Source organism: Pelophylax lessonae (assembly GCF_965119305.1).
Source record: "Pelophylax lessonae genome assembly, chromosome: 7".
In the NCBI taxonomy this organism is placed as follows: Eukaryota; Metazoa; Chordata; class Amphibia; order Anura; family Ranidae; genus Pelophylax; species Pelophylax lessonae.
In genome coordinates, this window is record NC_138774.1 from 6,106,136 (window position 1) to 6,120,244 (window position 14,109).

Consider the following 14,109-nt stretch of genomic DNA (forward strand, 5'->3'; position numbering starts at 1 on the left):
CACTACTAGCAAGGTGTAACTAATAAACTGGCCGATGAGTGTATTTCTTGGCTCTGTACAGGGAACGCACACATGCACAATCGAAGGATCGTATTCTAACAGAAGATTAAAAAATATTTACAGCTCTGAACAAATCTGATTTCACAACATGGACCAGGTGACTTACTTGGAATAAGAGAAAACTTCAAGGTTTCGGATAGTCCCGTTCCTTCGGTTTAGAAGAACGATTCCTTCATTTTCCAGAATATGTTCCTTGCTGGTGTGGGGCTCTTCCCTGGTGGCCTCCCTCTGCTGATAATCAAAAAGATTCTGTAAAATGGCAATCTAAGCAATTCAGACAAGATCTTTGGATCCTTTAACCACTTAAGCCCCAGCCCTATTTCGGACACTTTTTGTTCACAAGTTAAAACCAGTATTTTTTCCTAGAAAACTACTTAGAACCCCCAAACATTATATATATTTTTTTAGCAAAGACTCTGGAGAATAAAATGTCGGTCATTGCAAAATATTTTGTCACGCGGTATTTACGCAGCGGTCTTTAAAACGCCATTTTTTTGGAAAAAATTTGAAAAATCACATTTCACTGCATTTAAATAATACTAAACAGTAAAGTTAGCCCGTTTTTTTTGTATATTGTGAAAGAACATGTCACGCCGAGTAAATAGATACCCAACATTTTACGGTTTAAAATTGTGCCCCCCCCCCCGTGGGATGGCGACAAACTACGGTCAATAGAGATCTCAATCTGCGACGCTTTAAATTTAACGGTTACCAGTTTAGAGGTAGAGTGTAGCTCTTTTTTTTTTTAATTATTGCCCATGCTCTGGCGATCGCGGCGATACCTCACATGTGTGGTTTGAACAGCGATTTCATTCGCGGCTTGACTTGCGTATACGTTTTTTTTGTGCGCGAGCTAACGGTGACGGGGGCGGCTAAATTTATTTATTTTTTTTCCTATTTATTTTTTCCTTTTTTTTAACTTTATTACAGATTTTTTTTAAAAAAAAAAAAAATCTGATCACTTTTATTGCTGTCACAAGCAATGTAAACATCCCTTGTGACACCAATATGTAGTGACAGGTACTCTTTATGGAGGGATCGAGGGTCTAAAAGACCCCAAACCCCTCCACTACACTTCCCTGTATGCAAAACGCCGAAAACGGCATTTTTGCATACAGCCGTTTTTCAAATCTGCCGCCTTTTGCAGCACAGTAACCCGGAAGTGACGTCATGGACGCCGCCTCCGGGTTACGTCATCAGAGACCCGATCGATGCCGTTTCCGGCATTCATCGGGACTCCATCCAGCCGGCGGACGTAGGTGGGACGGGAGCCCCGAGCAAAGCCACGGAAGGCGGCGGGAGGGCGTCCCCTCCCGCTCACCCGGGTAACGATCGGGCGGCTCCCGAGCCGACCGTCGGCTTCAAACCACGGTACCGGGATGATGCCTCTAGCTAGAGGCATCATCCCGGTATAACCCCGCAAAGTTACCCGACGTACCGGTACGTCGCTATGCGGTAAGTGGTTAAGCTAACAATCTATAAAAAGTTTCCAGTGATAATATGACATTTACCTTGAACTCATCAATCCAGGACTGTAAACCTGAAAATGTGAAACTGGCCCAGTTCCCACCATAATAATTCCTCCTGCAAGGTAAAAGAAGAAGAAGAAAAAAAAACAAGTTAAAAGGATCTATAAAAAAAAAAAAGTACTTTGCAATTAATTCCGAACTGTCGGAGAGAGTTAAGTATGGCCATGATTTGTATCTAAAGAGAAATATTAAAGAGAGAGACAAAGAATTCGCTTACAATACATCACTCCAAGCTGGAGATTAACGGTTATGTATCTTGGCCGGATTCCGCTATAGGTGTATTCCTTGATCAAAGTACATATATTCAAATATCACGATGAATATAGAATATATAGAGCGCTACTGAAGGGGAAATTTGTTTGATAAAAGTGCAGACGTTGAATAAAAACGGCACGGCTCTTCTTTTGTTCTTGAAGTCTTTGGGGCCGGTTTGTAAAAAGGTCGATAATTCGCCCTTTTATGTGAAATATCAGTCCTGACAGTTTGGTGGCTTTTTAAAGATCCTCTGGGCCACTTTTCTACTCACCTTCATCCAGAAAAATCTATTTTGAAGATGGACTTCGCCAAATTATTCAAGTTTTCCCCCTAGTTTTTTTTTTTCCAATAAAAATTTTGTAAAGAATTACCCTCTGTGACAAGTTTAGAGACGCATTTGGGTACAACGCTCGTGCAATGCTAGTTAGGAAAGCTTGTATCTTCAATCTAATGCTCTGGTTTAATAGAGAGTGTCACTCTGATATTATATTATTTATCAATGGCTTCTCTCAAGCTTTTTTAACACAAAGGAATCCTTAAAAATAACTTCAAAGTCTCGGGAACCCCTGCTAGTAATTATTTTACACTACAGCCGCAAGAGAAAGTATGTGAACCCTTTGGAATGATATGGATTTCTGCACAAATTGGTAATAAAATGTGATCTGATCATCATCTAAGTCACAACAATAGACAATCACAGTCTGCTTAACCACTTAAGCCCTGGAGGATTTGGCTGCTCAAAGACCAGGGCCTATTTTGCGATTCGGCACTGCGTGACTTTAACGGACAATTGCGCGGTCGTGCGACGCTTTACCCAAATAAAATAGGCGTCCTTTTTTTCCCACAAACAGAGCTTTCTTTTGGTGGTATTTGATCACCTGTGTGATTTTTATTTTTTGCGCTATAAACAAAAAAAGAGCGACAATTTTGAAAAAATAACAATATTTTTCACATATTTTTATATTAAATTCCCCCCCCCAAAAAATGTAAAAAATCTAAATTTTTTTAACATTTTAGGCCAATTTGTTTTCTGCTACATATTTTTGAAAAAAAAAAAAAAATCGCAATAAGCGTATTTTGATTGGTTTGCGCAAAAGTTATTGCATTTACTAACTAAGGGAAAGATTTATGTCATTGTTATTGTTTTTTTTTTTTAAACGATTATGGCGGCGATCAGCGATTTTTTTTGCGGTACTGCGACATTGCGGCGGACAGATCGGACCCCTGACTGACATTTTTGACACTTTTGGGGTTACCAGTGACATTACTACAGTAATCAGTGCTATACATATGCACTGTTACTGTAAAAATGGCAGGGAAGGGGTTAATTTTATTGGTGATCAAGGGGTTAAGTGTGTCCCTAGGGGCGTGTTTCTAACTGTAAAGGGGCGTGGCTTTTGATGTAACCACAGAGACATACGATCCTACATAGCAGGATTGTATGATCTCTGCAGTTACACCAAGGAGAATGACAGACAGCTTTGTTTACATCAGCCGCCTGCCTTTCTCCCTCTCCACCGGGAGATCGCGAGTGACCAGCGGACATCGGAGCCGCCGGTCAAACGCGCGGGGATGCAGGGAAACGAGCGGGGGCGGGAGCGCGCCTCCGGCGGTGAGCGACGTAGTACTACGTCGCTTTGCCCAGGAGGGGCTGACTGCCGCAGTAAATATACTGTGGGCGGTCGGCAAGTGGTTAACACAAAAGAATCCTTAAAATAACTTCAAGGTCTCAGGAACCCCAGCTAGTAATTATTATACACTATATTACCAAAAGTATTGGGACGCACATGAACTGGGGAAATGAAAAGGGGATTGGAGGACCTTAATTATGAAGAGCGTCTGCAATCGCTTGATTTATTCTCCCTGGAGAAGAGACCCCTGAGGGGGGACATGATAGCAATTTATAAATATCTCAATGGGGATCTCAGCATAGAAAAAAAGCTATTCAGTCTAAGGGATTGCATGAGGACTCGGGGACATACAATACGATTTAGAGGAGAAGCGTTTTAACCTCAGGCAACGCAGGGGGTTCTTTACTGTTAGGGCTACAAGATTGTGGAATTCTCTACCACAAGAGGTGGTTTCTGCAGGGAGTATGGCTACATTCAAAAGACTCTTAGACTTACATCTCAAGGATCAGAACATTCAGGGGTATGAGAGATGATTACGGCCACACACACCTACACAGGGGGAACTGGATGGACTATTGTCTTTATTCAACCTCAACTACTATGTAACTATAATGGCATCCCAGTCTTAGTCCGTAGGGTTCAGTATTGGGTTGGCTCAACCTTTGCAGCTATAACAGCTTCACTTCTTCTAGGAAAGGCTGTCCACAAGGTTTAGGAGTGTGTCTACAACAGTGGTTCTTAACGTCTGTCCTCAGGGCCCACTAACAGGCCAAATTTTAAGCATTACCTTGGGAAGATGCAGACTAGATTACTGCAATTACTGAGCAGCAAATTATATCACCTGTGATGTATTTCAGTTATCTTGCAAACCTGGCCTGTTAGTGGGTCCTGAGGACCGGTGTTGAGAACAACTGGTCTATGGGAATGTTTAACCAGCCTTTCAGAAGCGCATTTATGAGGTAAGGCACTGATGTTGGACAAGGCCTGGCTCGCAGTCTCCGCTCTAATTCATCCCAAAGGTGTTCTATCAGTTTGAGGTCAGGACTCTGTGCAGGCCAGTCAAGTTCCTCCACCCCAAACTCGCTCATCCAAGTCTTTATGGACCTTGCTTTGTGCACTGGTCCAAATCATTTGGTGGAGGGGGGATTATGGTGTGGGGTTATTTTTCAGGGGTTGGGCTTGGTCCCTAAGTTCCAGTGAAGGGAACTCTTAAGGCATCAGCATACCAAGACATTTTGGACAATTTCATGCTCCTAACTTTGTGGGAGGAGTTTGGGGATGGCCTCTTCCTGTTCCAACATGACTACAAACCAGCGCACAAAAGCAAGGTCCATAAAGACATGGATGAGCGAGTTTGGATGGAGGACCTTGACTGGCCTGCCCAGAGTCCTAACCTCAACCCGATAGAACACCTTTGGGTTGATTTACAGCGGAGACTGTGAGCCGGACCTTCTCTCGAACATCAGTGTCTGACCTCACAAATGTGCTTCTGGAAGAACGGTTAAACATTCCCATAGACACTCCTAAACCTTGAGGACAGCCTTCCCAGAAGAGTTGAAGCTGTAATAGCTGCAAAGGGTGGGCCAACTCAATATTGAACCCTACAGACTAAGACTGGGATGCAAAGTTCATGTGTGTGTAAAGGCAGGCGTCCCAATACTTTTGGTAATATAGTGTATCTACAGCTCATGGTATATTCTCAAAGACCGCAAATTTAAATGCAAGAATGAATAAAAAAATAAGGAATGTTGTACTGTAATTATTGTATTTGACACCTAGGATTGCCTGATAAGAAAATCTCTTTTCAGTAAAAATGTTAATAATGATGATGGTGAAACAATTATTAATAATGGCCAGAAAAGAAATGTAGAGTGTGACATTTGTAGGGTTCCCTCACATTGGTGGGGAGTGGGAGAAGACCCTCTTACCCTGAAGATCAGCGGGAGAAGACCCTCTTACATTGAAGATCAGCAGGAGGAGACCCTCTTACATTGAAGATCAGCAGGAGGAGACCCTCTTACATTGAAGATCAGCAGGAGAAGACCCTCTTACATTGAAGATCAGCGGGACAAGACCCTCTTATATTGAAGATCAGCGGGAGAAGACCCTCTTATATTGAAGATCAGCGGGAGAAGACCCTCTTACATTGAAGATCAGCGGGAGAAGACCCTCTTACACTGAAGATCAGCGGGAGAAGACCCTCTTATATTGAAGATCAGCAGGAGGAGACCCTCTTACATTGAAGATCAGCAGGAGGAGACCCTCTTACATTGAAGATCAGCGGGAGGAGACCCTCTTACATTGAAGATCAGTGGAAGAAGACCCTCTTACACTGAAGATCAGCGGGAGGAGACCCTCTTACATTGAAGATCAGCAGGAGGAGACCCTCTTACATTGAAGATCAGCGGGACAAGACCCTCTTACATTGAAGATCAGTGGGAGAAGACCCTCTTACACTGAAGATCAGCGGAGAAGACCCTCTTACATTGAAGATCAGCAGGAGGAGACCCTCTTACATTGAAGATCAGCAGGAGGAGACCCTCTTACATTGAAGATCAGCAGGAGAAGACCCTCTTACATTGAAGATCAGCGGGACAAGACCCTCTTATATTGAAGATCAGCGGGAGAAGACCCTCTTATATTGAAGATCAGCGGGAGAAGACCCTCTTACATTGAAGATCAGCGGGAGAAGACCCTCTTACACTGAAGATCAGCGGGAGAAGACCCTCTTATATTGAAGATCAGCAGGAGGAGACCCTCTTACATTGAAGATCAGCGGGAGAAGACCCTCTTACATTGAAGATCAGTGGGAGAAGACCCTCTTACATTGAAGATCAGTGGAAGAAGACCCTCTTACACTGAAGATCAGCAGGAGGAGACCCTCTTACATTGAAGATCAGCGGGAGGAGACCCTCTTACATTGAAGATCAGTGGAAGAAGACCCTCTTACACTGAAGATCAGCGGGAGGAGACCCTCTTACATTGAAGATCAGCAGGAGGAGACCCTCTTACATTGAAGATCAGTGGGACAAGACCCTCTTACATTGAAGATCAGTGGGAGAAGACCCTCTTACACTGAAGATCAGCGGAGAAGACCCTCTTACATTGAAGATCAGCAGGAGGAGACCCTCTTACATTGAAGATCAGCAGGAGGAGACCCTCTTACATTGAAGATCAGCGGGACAAGACCTTCTTACATTGAAGATCAGTGGGAGAAGACCCTCTTACATTGAAGATCAGTGGGAGAAGACCCTCTTACATTGAAGATCAGTGGGAAAAGACCCTCTTACATTGAAGATCAGCAGGAGAAGACCCTCTTACATTGAAGATCAGCGGGAGAAGACCCTCTTACATTGAAGATCAGCGGGAGAAGACCCTCTTACATTGAAGGTCGGCAGGAGAAGGACCCTCATATTGGTGGTCAGTGGGAGAAGGACTCACATATATTGGTGGTCACTGGGAGGAAGACCCTCATACACTGGAGGTTAGTGGGAGAAGGACCTTCTCATATTGGTCATCAGTAGAGAAGGACCCTCTTATCTGAGAAGCATAAATTGGTAAATGCTCAATGATCTCCTAGCAACCCCTGGAGAAACCCTAGAATTTCTCAGAGCCCTGGTTGAGAAAGACTGATTTACACAACCTGGTTATACAGTGCTGTGAAAAAGTATTTGCCCCCCTTCCTGATTTTTTTTGTGTATATTTGAGACACTATTAAAAGAAAAAAAAAAAAAATGTAGAAACCTGCAAGGACCTAATAACTGGTTGTGCCTCCCTTGGAGGCAACAACTGCAATCAAGTCTTTTACATTGCTGTCGAGGAATTTTGGCTCACTCTTCTTTGAAGAATTGTTGTAATTCATCCACATTGGAGGATTTTCCAGTATGACCAGCCTGTTTAAGGTTATGCCACAGCATCTCAATCGGATTTAAGTCTAGACTTTGACTAGGCCGCTCCAAAACCTGCATTTTTTTTTGAGCCATTCAGGAGATGGACTTGCTGGTGTGTTTGGGATCATTGTCCTGCTGCATAACTCAAGTGCGCTTAAAGTCAGGAACTGATGGACAGACATTCTCCTTCAGGATTTTCTGGTAGTGCGCAGAATTCATGGTTCCATCAATGAAGGCGAGCCATCCAGCCCCAGACCATCACACTACCACCACCATTGTCTGACTGTTGGTATGATGTTCTTTTTATGAAATGTTAGTTTTACGCCACATGTAACGGGAATCACACCTTCCAAAAAGTTCAACTTTTGTCTTATCAGTCCACAGAATTTGCCCAAAAGTCTTGGGGATAATCAAGATTTTTTTTTTTTTTTTTTGGTATACACGAGACAAGCCTTTTTGCTCTTTTTGGTCAGCAGTGGCTTTGGCTTTGTAACTCTCCCATGGATGTCATTTTAGCCCAGTCTCTTTCTTATTGTTGAATCATGAGCACTGACCTTACCTGAAGTAAGTGAGACCTGCAGTGTAGATGTTGTTCTGGGTTCTTTTATGACCTCCTGGATGAGTGGTCGTTGTGCTCTTGGAGTAATTTTAGGCCATTGTAGGCCAGCCACGCTTGGGTAGGTTCACCACTGTTCCAAGTTTCCTGTATTTGTGAATAATGTCTCTCGCCGTGGTTGGCTGGAGTCCCAAAGCCTTAGAAATGGCTTTGTAACCGTTTCCAGACAGATACATGTCTATTACTTTGTCTCTCATCTGTTCTTGAATTTCTTTAGATCGCAGCATGATTTGCTGTTAGGTACCTGTGAGGTAAAGTCCTAAGTGGAGCTTGAGTGCTGAGGATTCAGGCGAAAACTAAGTCAGAGAGATCAGGCCGGCAACAGATCGGGCAACGCGGTATCCAAACGAAATCCAAAGAATGGTCAGGCAGGAAGAAGTCATACACAAGCTGGCGTTGAAGTACAGATTCGGCAGGCTGAAGAGGGGTCACGAATACAGGCAAAAGTTCATACACGAAAGTCTATCAAAGAGCAAGCAGCACACCCAGGAAGATATTCCAAAACAAACGGGCACTCAGAAACAGGAAGTGCTTCTATTTAAAGGCTGGTAAAATTGTACATTGTTCACAGCTGGTTAAATTGTACATTGTTCGCAGCGGACAGCAGGTGGGGCTAGTGAGGCCAAGGCAAGCATCAGGCTGGAAAAATCACTGCCAAAACTCCAGATCTTCTCTGTGGCACAACAGGTAAGGCTGCAAGCTATGAAACAAGGAACCTTCCGGTTCAAGGACACCCAAGTACATGACATTTGCTGCTTTTTTAGATCTTTTTTGCGTGCTTTACTTTGTCAAACCGCTTCTGTTTAAGTGATTTCTTGATTCAACTGGTCTGGCAGTAATCAGACCTGGATGTGGCAAGTGAAATTTAACTCCGCTTAACAAAAAATTTGGTTTTTGGAGGGGGCTGGGGCTAGTTACTTTTTGCCATAGGGCCAGGCAGGTTTGGGCAGGTTTTTTCCTTAAAGCGGAGTTCCGGGCACAGAAGTCAATTTTCAATAAGCATACCCCCGGGACAGTCAGGGCTAGCACATTCCACAATGGCTAGCCTCTGATCTGTCCCGGTTCGCGCTTACCTTTTAGAAGAAATACTTACTTATAAAAATTTCTTCCACAGCGTTTCCATCTCTCTTGTGGGCAGCTGAAGCCGGCGCTGTCCTCTTCTGTGTCTTCTTCCGCGTCTTCTTGTCCCAGAATGCGCCTGCACCGGCCCGTCTCGTCACTTCCGGTGCGGCGCCGCATTCCTAAACAGCTTCTGGGCATGCCCAGAAGCTGTTTAGCAGGAGAATGCGGCGTCGCCCGGAAATGACGAGCGGGGCCGGTGCAGGCGCATTCTGGGACAAGAAGACGCTATGACGTTTAGCTCCCAGGAATCATAGCGAGACAGGAAGTGACGGGGTGAGCCGCGGCTCCGAGGGAGGAAGTACTGTGAGGTGAGTATTTACGATCTTCAATTAAAAGGGGAGTGAACAAAAAAAAAAAATAAATAACTATCCAATTCCTTTTCAGGTCAGGTCTACCTAGCGGAGGGGCACAAAAAAAAATATCGTTTTTGTGCCCGGAACTCCGCTTTAATAAAGGAAATCATTCAAAAACTGCATTTTATATTTACTTGGGTTATCTTTGTGTAATAATAAAATTAGTTTGATGATCTGAATCAATTAAGTGTGAGAAATATGCAAAAAAAAAAAAATCAAAAATCAGGAAGGGGGCAAATACTTTTTCTAGGCACTGTATATTAGGAGAGTACCAGCATAACCAAAAGTCATACATTTAGAAACAAAATACCAATAGTGGAAGCTATAAATCGAGATGGTATGAACTCATGCATCATGATCATAAAGAAGTATCTCTTCTCCAGTTCAGTTATTTTTCTGAAGGGAACAAAGATCCAAGAAGTTGAAAAGAGCCTACACACAAAACAAGGGAACCCCAGTCCCCAACAGCAGCTCTGATGTCAAACTTTCTGCATTCTTTGATGACCAAAGACATACAATAGTCCAATTACAACACTTTTGTACATGATAAACACGCATTGGTCTACTATTTTATTCCAAAACAACTTTTGGCTCCAAGACTCCTAGGGTCTGCGGCCATCCGGTAAGTATAAACGAAACTGTGGCAGATACTCCCATGAAAAGTTTTATTCAGGTGTATATCTGAGATGGCAAGTCCACTATTTCCAATGGAAGTAGGTTGTAAGAGAAACTAAAAAAGCAAAGGGGGTTCTCCCCCCATTTCCACCAATCTATCCCTTATGTAGCCACTTTTTCAACTTCAGAACTTTCCATAACGATTCCAATAATTAAGCTCCAATTGGGGACAAAACACATGAGGGGAAGAAGTTTTGTCCACCAGGAATGACCCATCTAAAAAACGTGATGCAGTGGTTTCATTAAAGCTTAATGAAAAACACACAACTTTCCAAAAACTGGGTAAAATTGGACAAGATTCTGAAGTTCACAATTTTTGCCTCTTTCTGAATAGGCCCCTGGTAGGTCACCAACAATCTGCTGGGCTCAACCTAGGATGTGTAAGCTGCTCCTGAGGGAGCAGAAGGGTTAGGAAATTAATGTGGAAATGAGAGTTGAAGACAAATGAGGTCTGGGCTATTGATGATGGCCAATGTCAACATCATATATATCATCACACCAGGAAGAGAGGTGTTGGGTCTCTCAAGACCACATTTTTTTAGGGCCAGTCCATCCAAATCTGAAATTTTAGTGTATGGGGGACGTTAAACCAGCTAATAGCTTTTTTCTTCCTGCTTGAATATTTAGGTGGTTGTCCCGGGTCCAACAATAGCTGTGGGGCCACCTTCAACCCCCCGCTCAAACAGCCCTAGAGTGCCACTGCCCAGTCCTTTAATCAGTGCAGCATGACCCTTCCTCTCAAAATCCACTTACATCTTGACATAGGCAACATTTGAAAGGAAGGGTCGCGCTGCCCGATAACAGAGATGGGCAGCAGGGCTTATGAAAGGCATAATGGGCTATAACCCTGGAATCAAGAAATGTTAATGCTTGCCCCAGTACCAAAGGCCAGTGACTATAGCTGGAGGAGTGTAGCTTCACCTATATCAGTCCACGTTCCCTTAAGGCAACCAAGCCTACTGGTACGAAAGTGTACCAAAGAGTAGCTTCGCCTATAGCAGTCCACATTCCCTTAAGGCAAGCCTACTAGGTAAAGAAAGAGTACCACCTGTGGTCTTCAGTGGAGTCAGACAAGGACTGATGTGACAGCAATGGGCAATGGTGAGGCTGCAGATGGGCACTGATCAGGCTGCATTGATGGGGAATGGTGAAGCTACAGATAGGCCCTGATCAGTCTGCAATAATGGCCAATGATGAGGCTGCAGATGGGCACTGATCAGTCTGCAATAATGGCCAATGATGAGGCTGCAGATGGGCACTGATCAGGCTGCAATAATGGGCAATGATGAGGCTGCAGATGGCCACTGATCAGGTTGCAATGCTGGGCAATGGTGAGGCTGCAGATGGGCACTAATCAGGCTGCAGTGATGGGATATGGTAAGGCTGCAGATGGACACTGATCAGGTTGCATTGATGGGCAATGGTGAAGCTACAGATTGGCAATGATCAGGCTGTACTGATGGGCAATGGTGAGGCTGCAGATGGCCACTGATCAGGCTGCATTGATGGGCAATGGTGAGGCTGCAGATGGGCATGGATCAGGCTGCAGTGATGGGCAATGGTGAGGTTGCAGATGGGCACTGATCAGGCTTCATTGATGGACAATGGTGAGGCTGCAGATGGGCACTGATCAGGCTGCATTGATCGGCAATGGTGAGGCTGCAGATGGGCACTGATCAGGCTGCATTGATGGGCAATGGTGAGGCTGCAGATGGGCACTGATCAGGCTGCATTGATGGGCAATGGTGAGGCTGCAGATGGGCATGGATCAGGCTGCAGTGATGGGCAATGGTGAGGCTTCAGATGGGCATGGATCAGGCTGCAGTGATGGGCAATGGTGAGGCTGCAGATGGGCACTGATCAGGCTGCATTGATGGGCAATGGTGAGGCTGCAGATAGGCACTGATCAGGCTTCATTGATGGACAATGGTGAGGCTGCAGATGGGCACTGATCAGGCTTCATTGATGGACAATGGTGAGGCTGCAGATGGGCACTGATCAGGCTTCATTGATGGACAATGGTGAGGCTGCAGAAGGGAACTAATCAGACTGCATTGATGGGCAATGGTGAAGCTGCAGATGGGCACTAGTGAGGCTGCAGTAATGGGCACTGACCCCAATTTTGCTTCAAAGCACTTTATTTAACATTTAAGTTTTTTTCCTGAAACGTCCCTCTTAAAATTAGATTGCTGCGGTACATATTTACTGGCCCCTTCCCCTGCTTGCTATCCTGTCTATCCTATCCTGAAGCAGTTGGCAGGAGGAGAGGAGGGAAGCCAGCAGCTCTATGGGAGGATGAGGAGGGGCAGCAAGGGAAATCTGCACCCTAGGTTTGTCAATCTTCGCTGATACTTTGTAACTCATACAGTAATTATCCTATTAAAACAGAAATGTGCATTGCTGAATGTGTAGCGGACTCCCGATAACGAACGGCGTGGACCAGGTCCATTAAAAAACACTTTGGACCTTTTTTTGATATACGCCAAGCCGCCGAAAATTCTAGTGGCAAAAAGGAATTCAAGTGTTGGACAGCTCTGGATTGAAGGTGAGTGTTGCAGAGAAAACTCTTTGGCTGTTGGGTTTTAATTTAGGTTATGAAGAACACAATGGAGAGAAGTTGGAACACGAAAAAGTTGACAATACACAAAAACTCCAATGTGGACGAGAACAGAGCCAGGCAAGATCTCCCCCGCAGAGCCCATCAGGCTCCACCTATCACACAAATCCCTGTTCTGTGCACTGACCCTTTAAAAACAAAGAGAAAACAAAATCAGCTTCCATGATGAACGAATATTTATTGGCAAACGCTGATGCAAATACCTCGTGCTACTTTTTTTGAAGAATAAGAGAAAAAAAAAAAAGACTTGGCCCGTTACCATCCAGGGAAATTCAGCCCCCTCTCTTCTCCGCCCTGAGAACTGGAATGATCAGCTCACACTTATGACAAGTCCCAGACAATAAGAGCAATGGGGTAAAAGAAATTTCACTGAGCAAACCAACAAATTACTGTGGGAACCGGATTCATTTCAAACAATTAAAAAAAAAAAAAAAGGGTCACAAACAACTTCCCGCCGGCGAGTTTACTGTCCTCTCCAAACTCGGCCCCCAACGCCCATCTCGCCGTTTTGAATTGCAAATTACTTTTCTAAATCACTCAGTGTCTATCCTTGAAATTCCACATGTCAACATCTCATTAATATCTGCGGCAAACGTGGATTCTTCTTTTTATTTTATTTTTTTTTCAAAAGCGGCAAAGAAGACTCCACTTATTGAGACGGGTAGCTGGCACACACAGGCGGGCCTCCTTCAATTACAATTTGGCAGAAGCTGACTTTAGGTTCAAATCAGCGAGCAAGAATTTATGACAAGCTGGCAATCAGGGGCCGTTCTGAATGAGATTAGCTGCTTTTTTTTTTTGTGAATTAGGACCGGCTCGGTATAAAGAAAAAAGAAGGAAAAAAAGGTGCCACTCCGTTCTTTTTAATGGACCTGGTCCGGCCCATTAGTTAACAGCAGTCAGCAGCACACTAATCAATTCCCATTTCAGATTAAAATAACGGTTATCTCTCGTTGTCGCAACCCGCAACCCTCCCCAGGCCTCATTTTGGCCTTCTATGCCTCCTTAAACACGGGGGGAGGGGTCCAGAGGGTTACCGGAGTGGTTAGAGGGAGTTCTCTATAGACGGGGTGTCCCAGAGGAGTCCTGGAGTGATTAAAGGGGGCTCCCTATAAACAGGGTGTTCCAGAGGGTGCCTGGAGTGGATAGAGGGAGCTTCCTGTTAGACGGAGTTTCCCAGAGGGTCTCTGGAGAGCATAGAGGCAGTTGTTAGATGGGGTTTCCCAGAGGGTCCCTAGAGTTGTTAGAAGCAGCTCTCTATAGACGGGTTGCCCCAGAAGATCCCTGGAGAGGATAGAGACAGCTCTCTGTCAGATGGGGTGTAACAGAGGGTCCCTGGAGGGGATAGAGGCAGCTCCCTG

General features: G+C 44.6%; 1 protein-coding gene across 3 annotated transcripts in view; it reads right to left on the bottom strand.

Moving 5' to 3' along the window:
- The window catches only part of CHM (CHM Rab escort protein), a 262,693-nt gene that overhangs the window by 219,587 nt on the left and 28,997 nt on the right, over nt 1-14,109 (bottom strand). Inside the window, exons 3-4 of one of the 3 annotated variants that reach the window (XM_082263122.1) lie at nt 1,572-1,644; nt 167-288 (exon numbers count right to left, since the gene is read on the bottom strand). In XM_082263122.1, the coding sequence (XP_082119248.1) occupies nt 167-288; nt 1,572-1,644 (195 nt within the window). Of the gene's footprint in view, nt 1-166; nt 310-1,571; nt 1,645-14,109 lie in introns of all 3 variants that reach the window. The other 2 variants (XM_082263120.1, XM_082263121.1) reach the window with 2 other exon arrangements.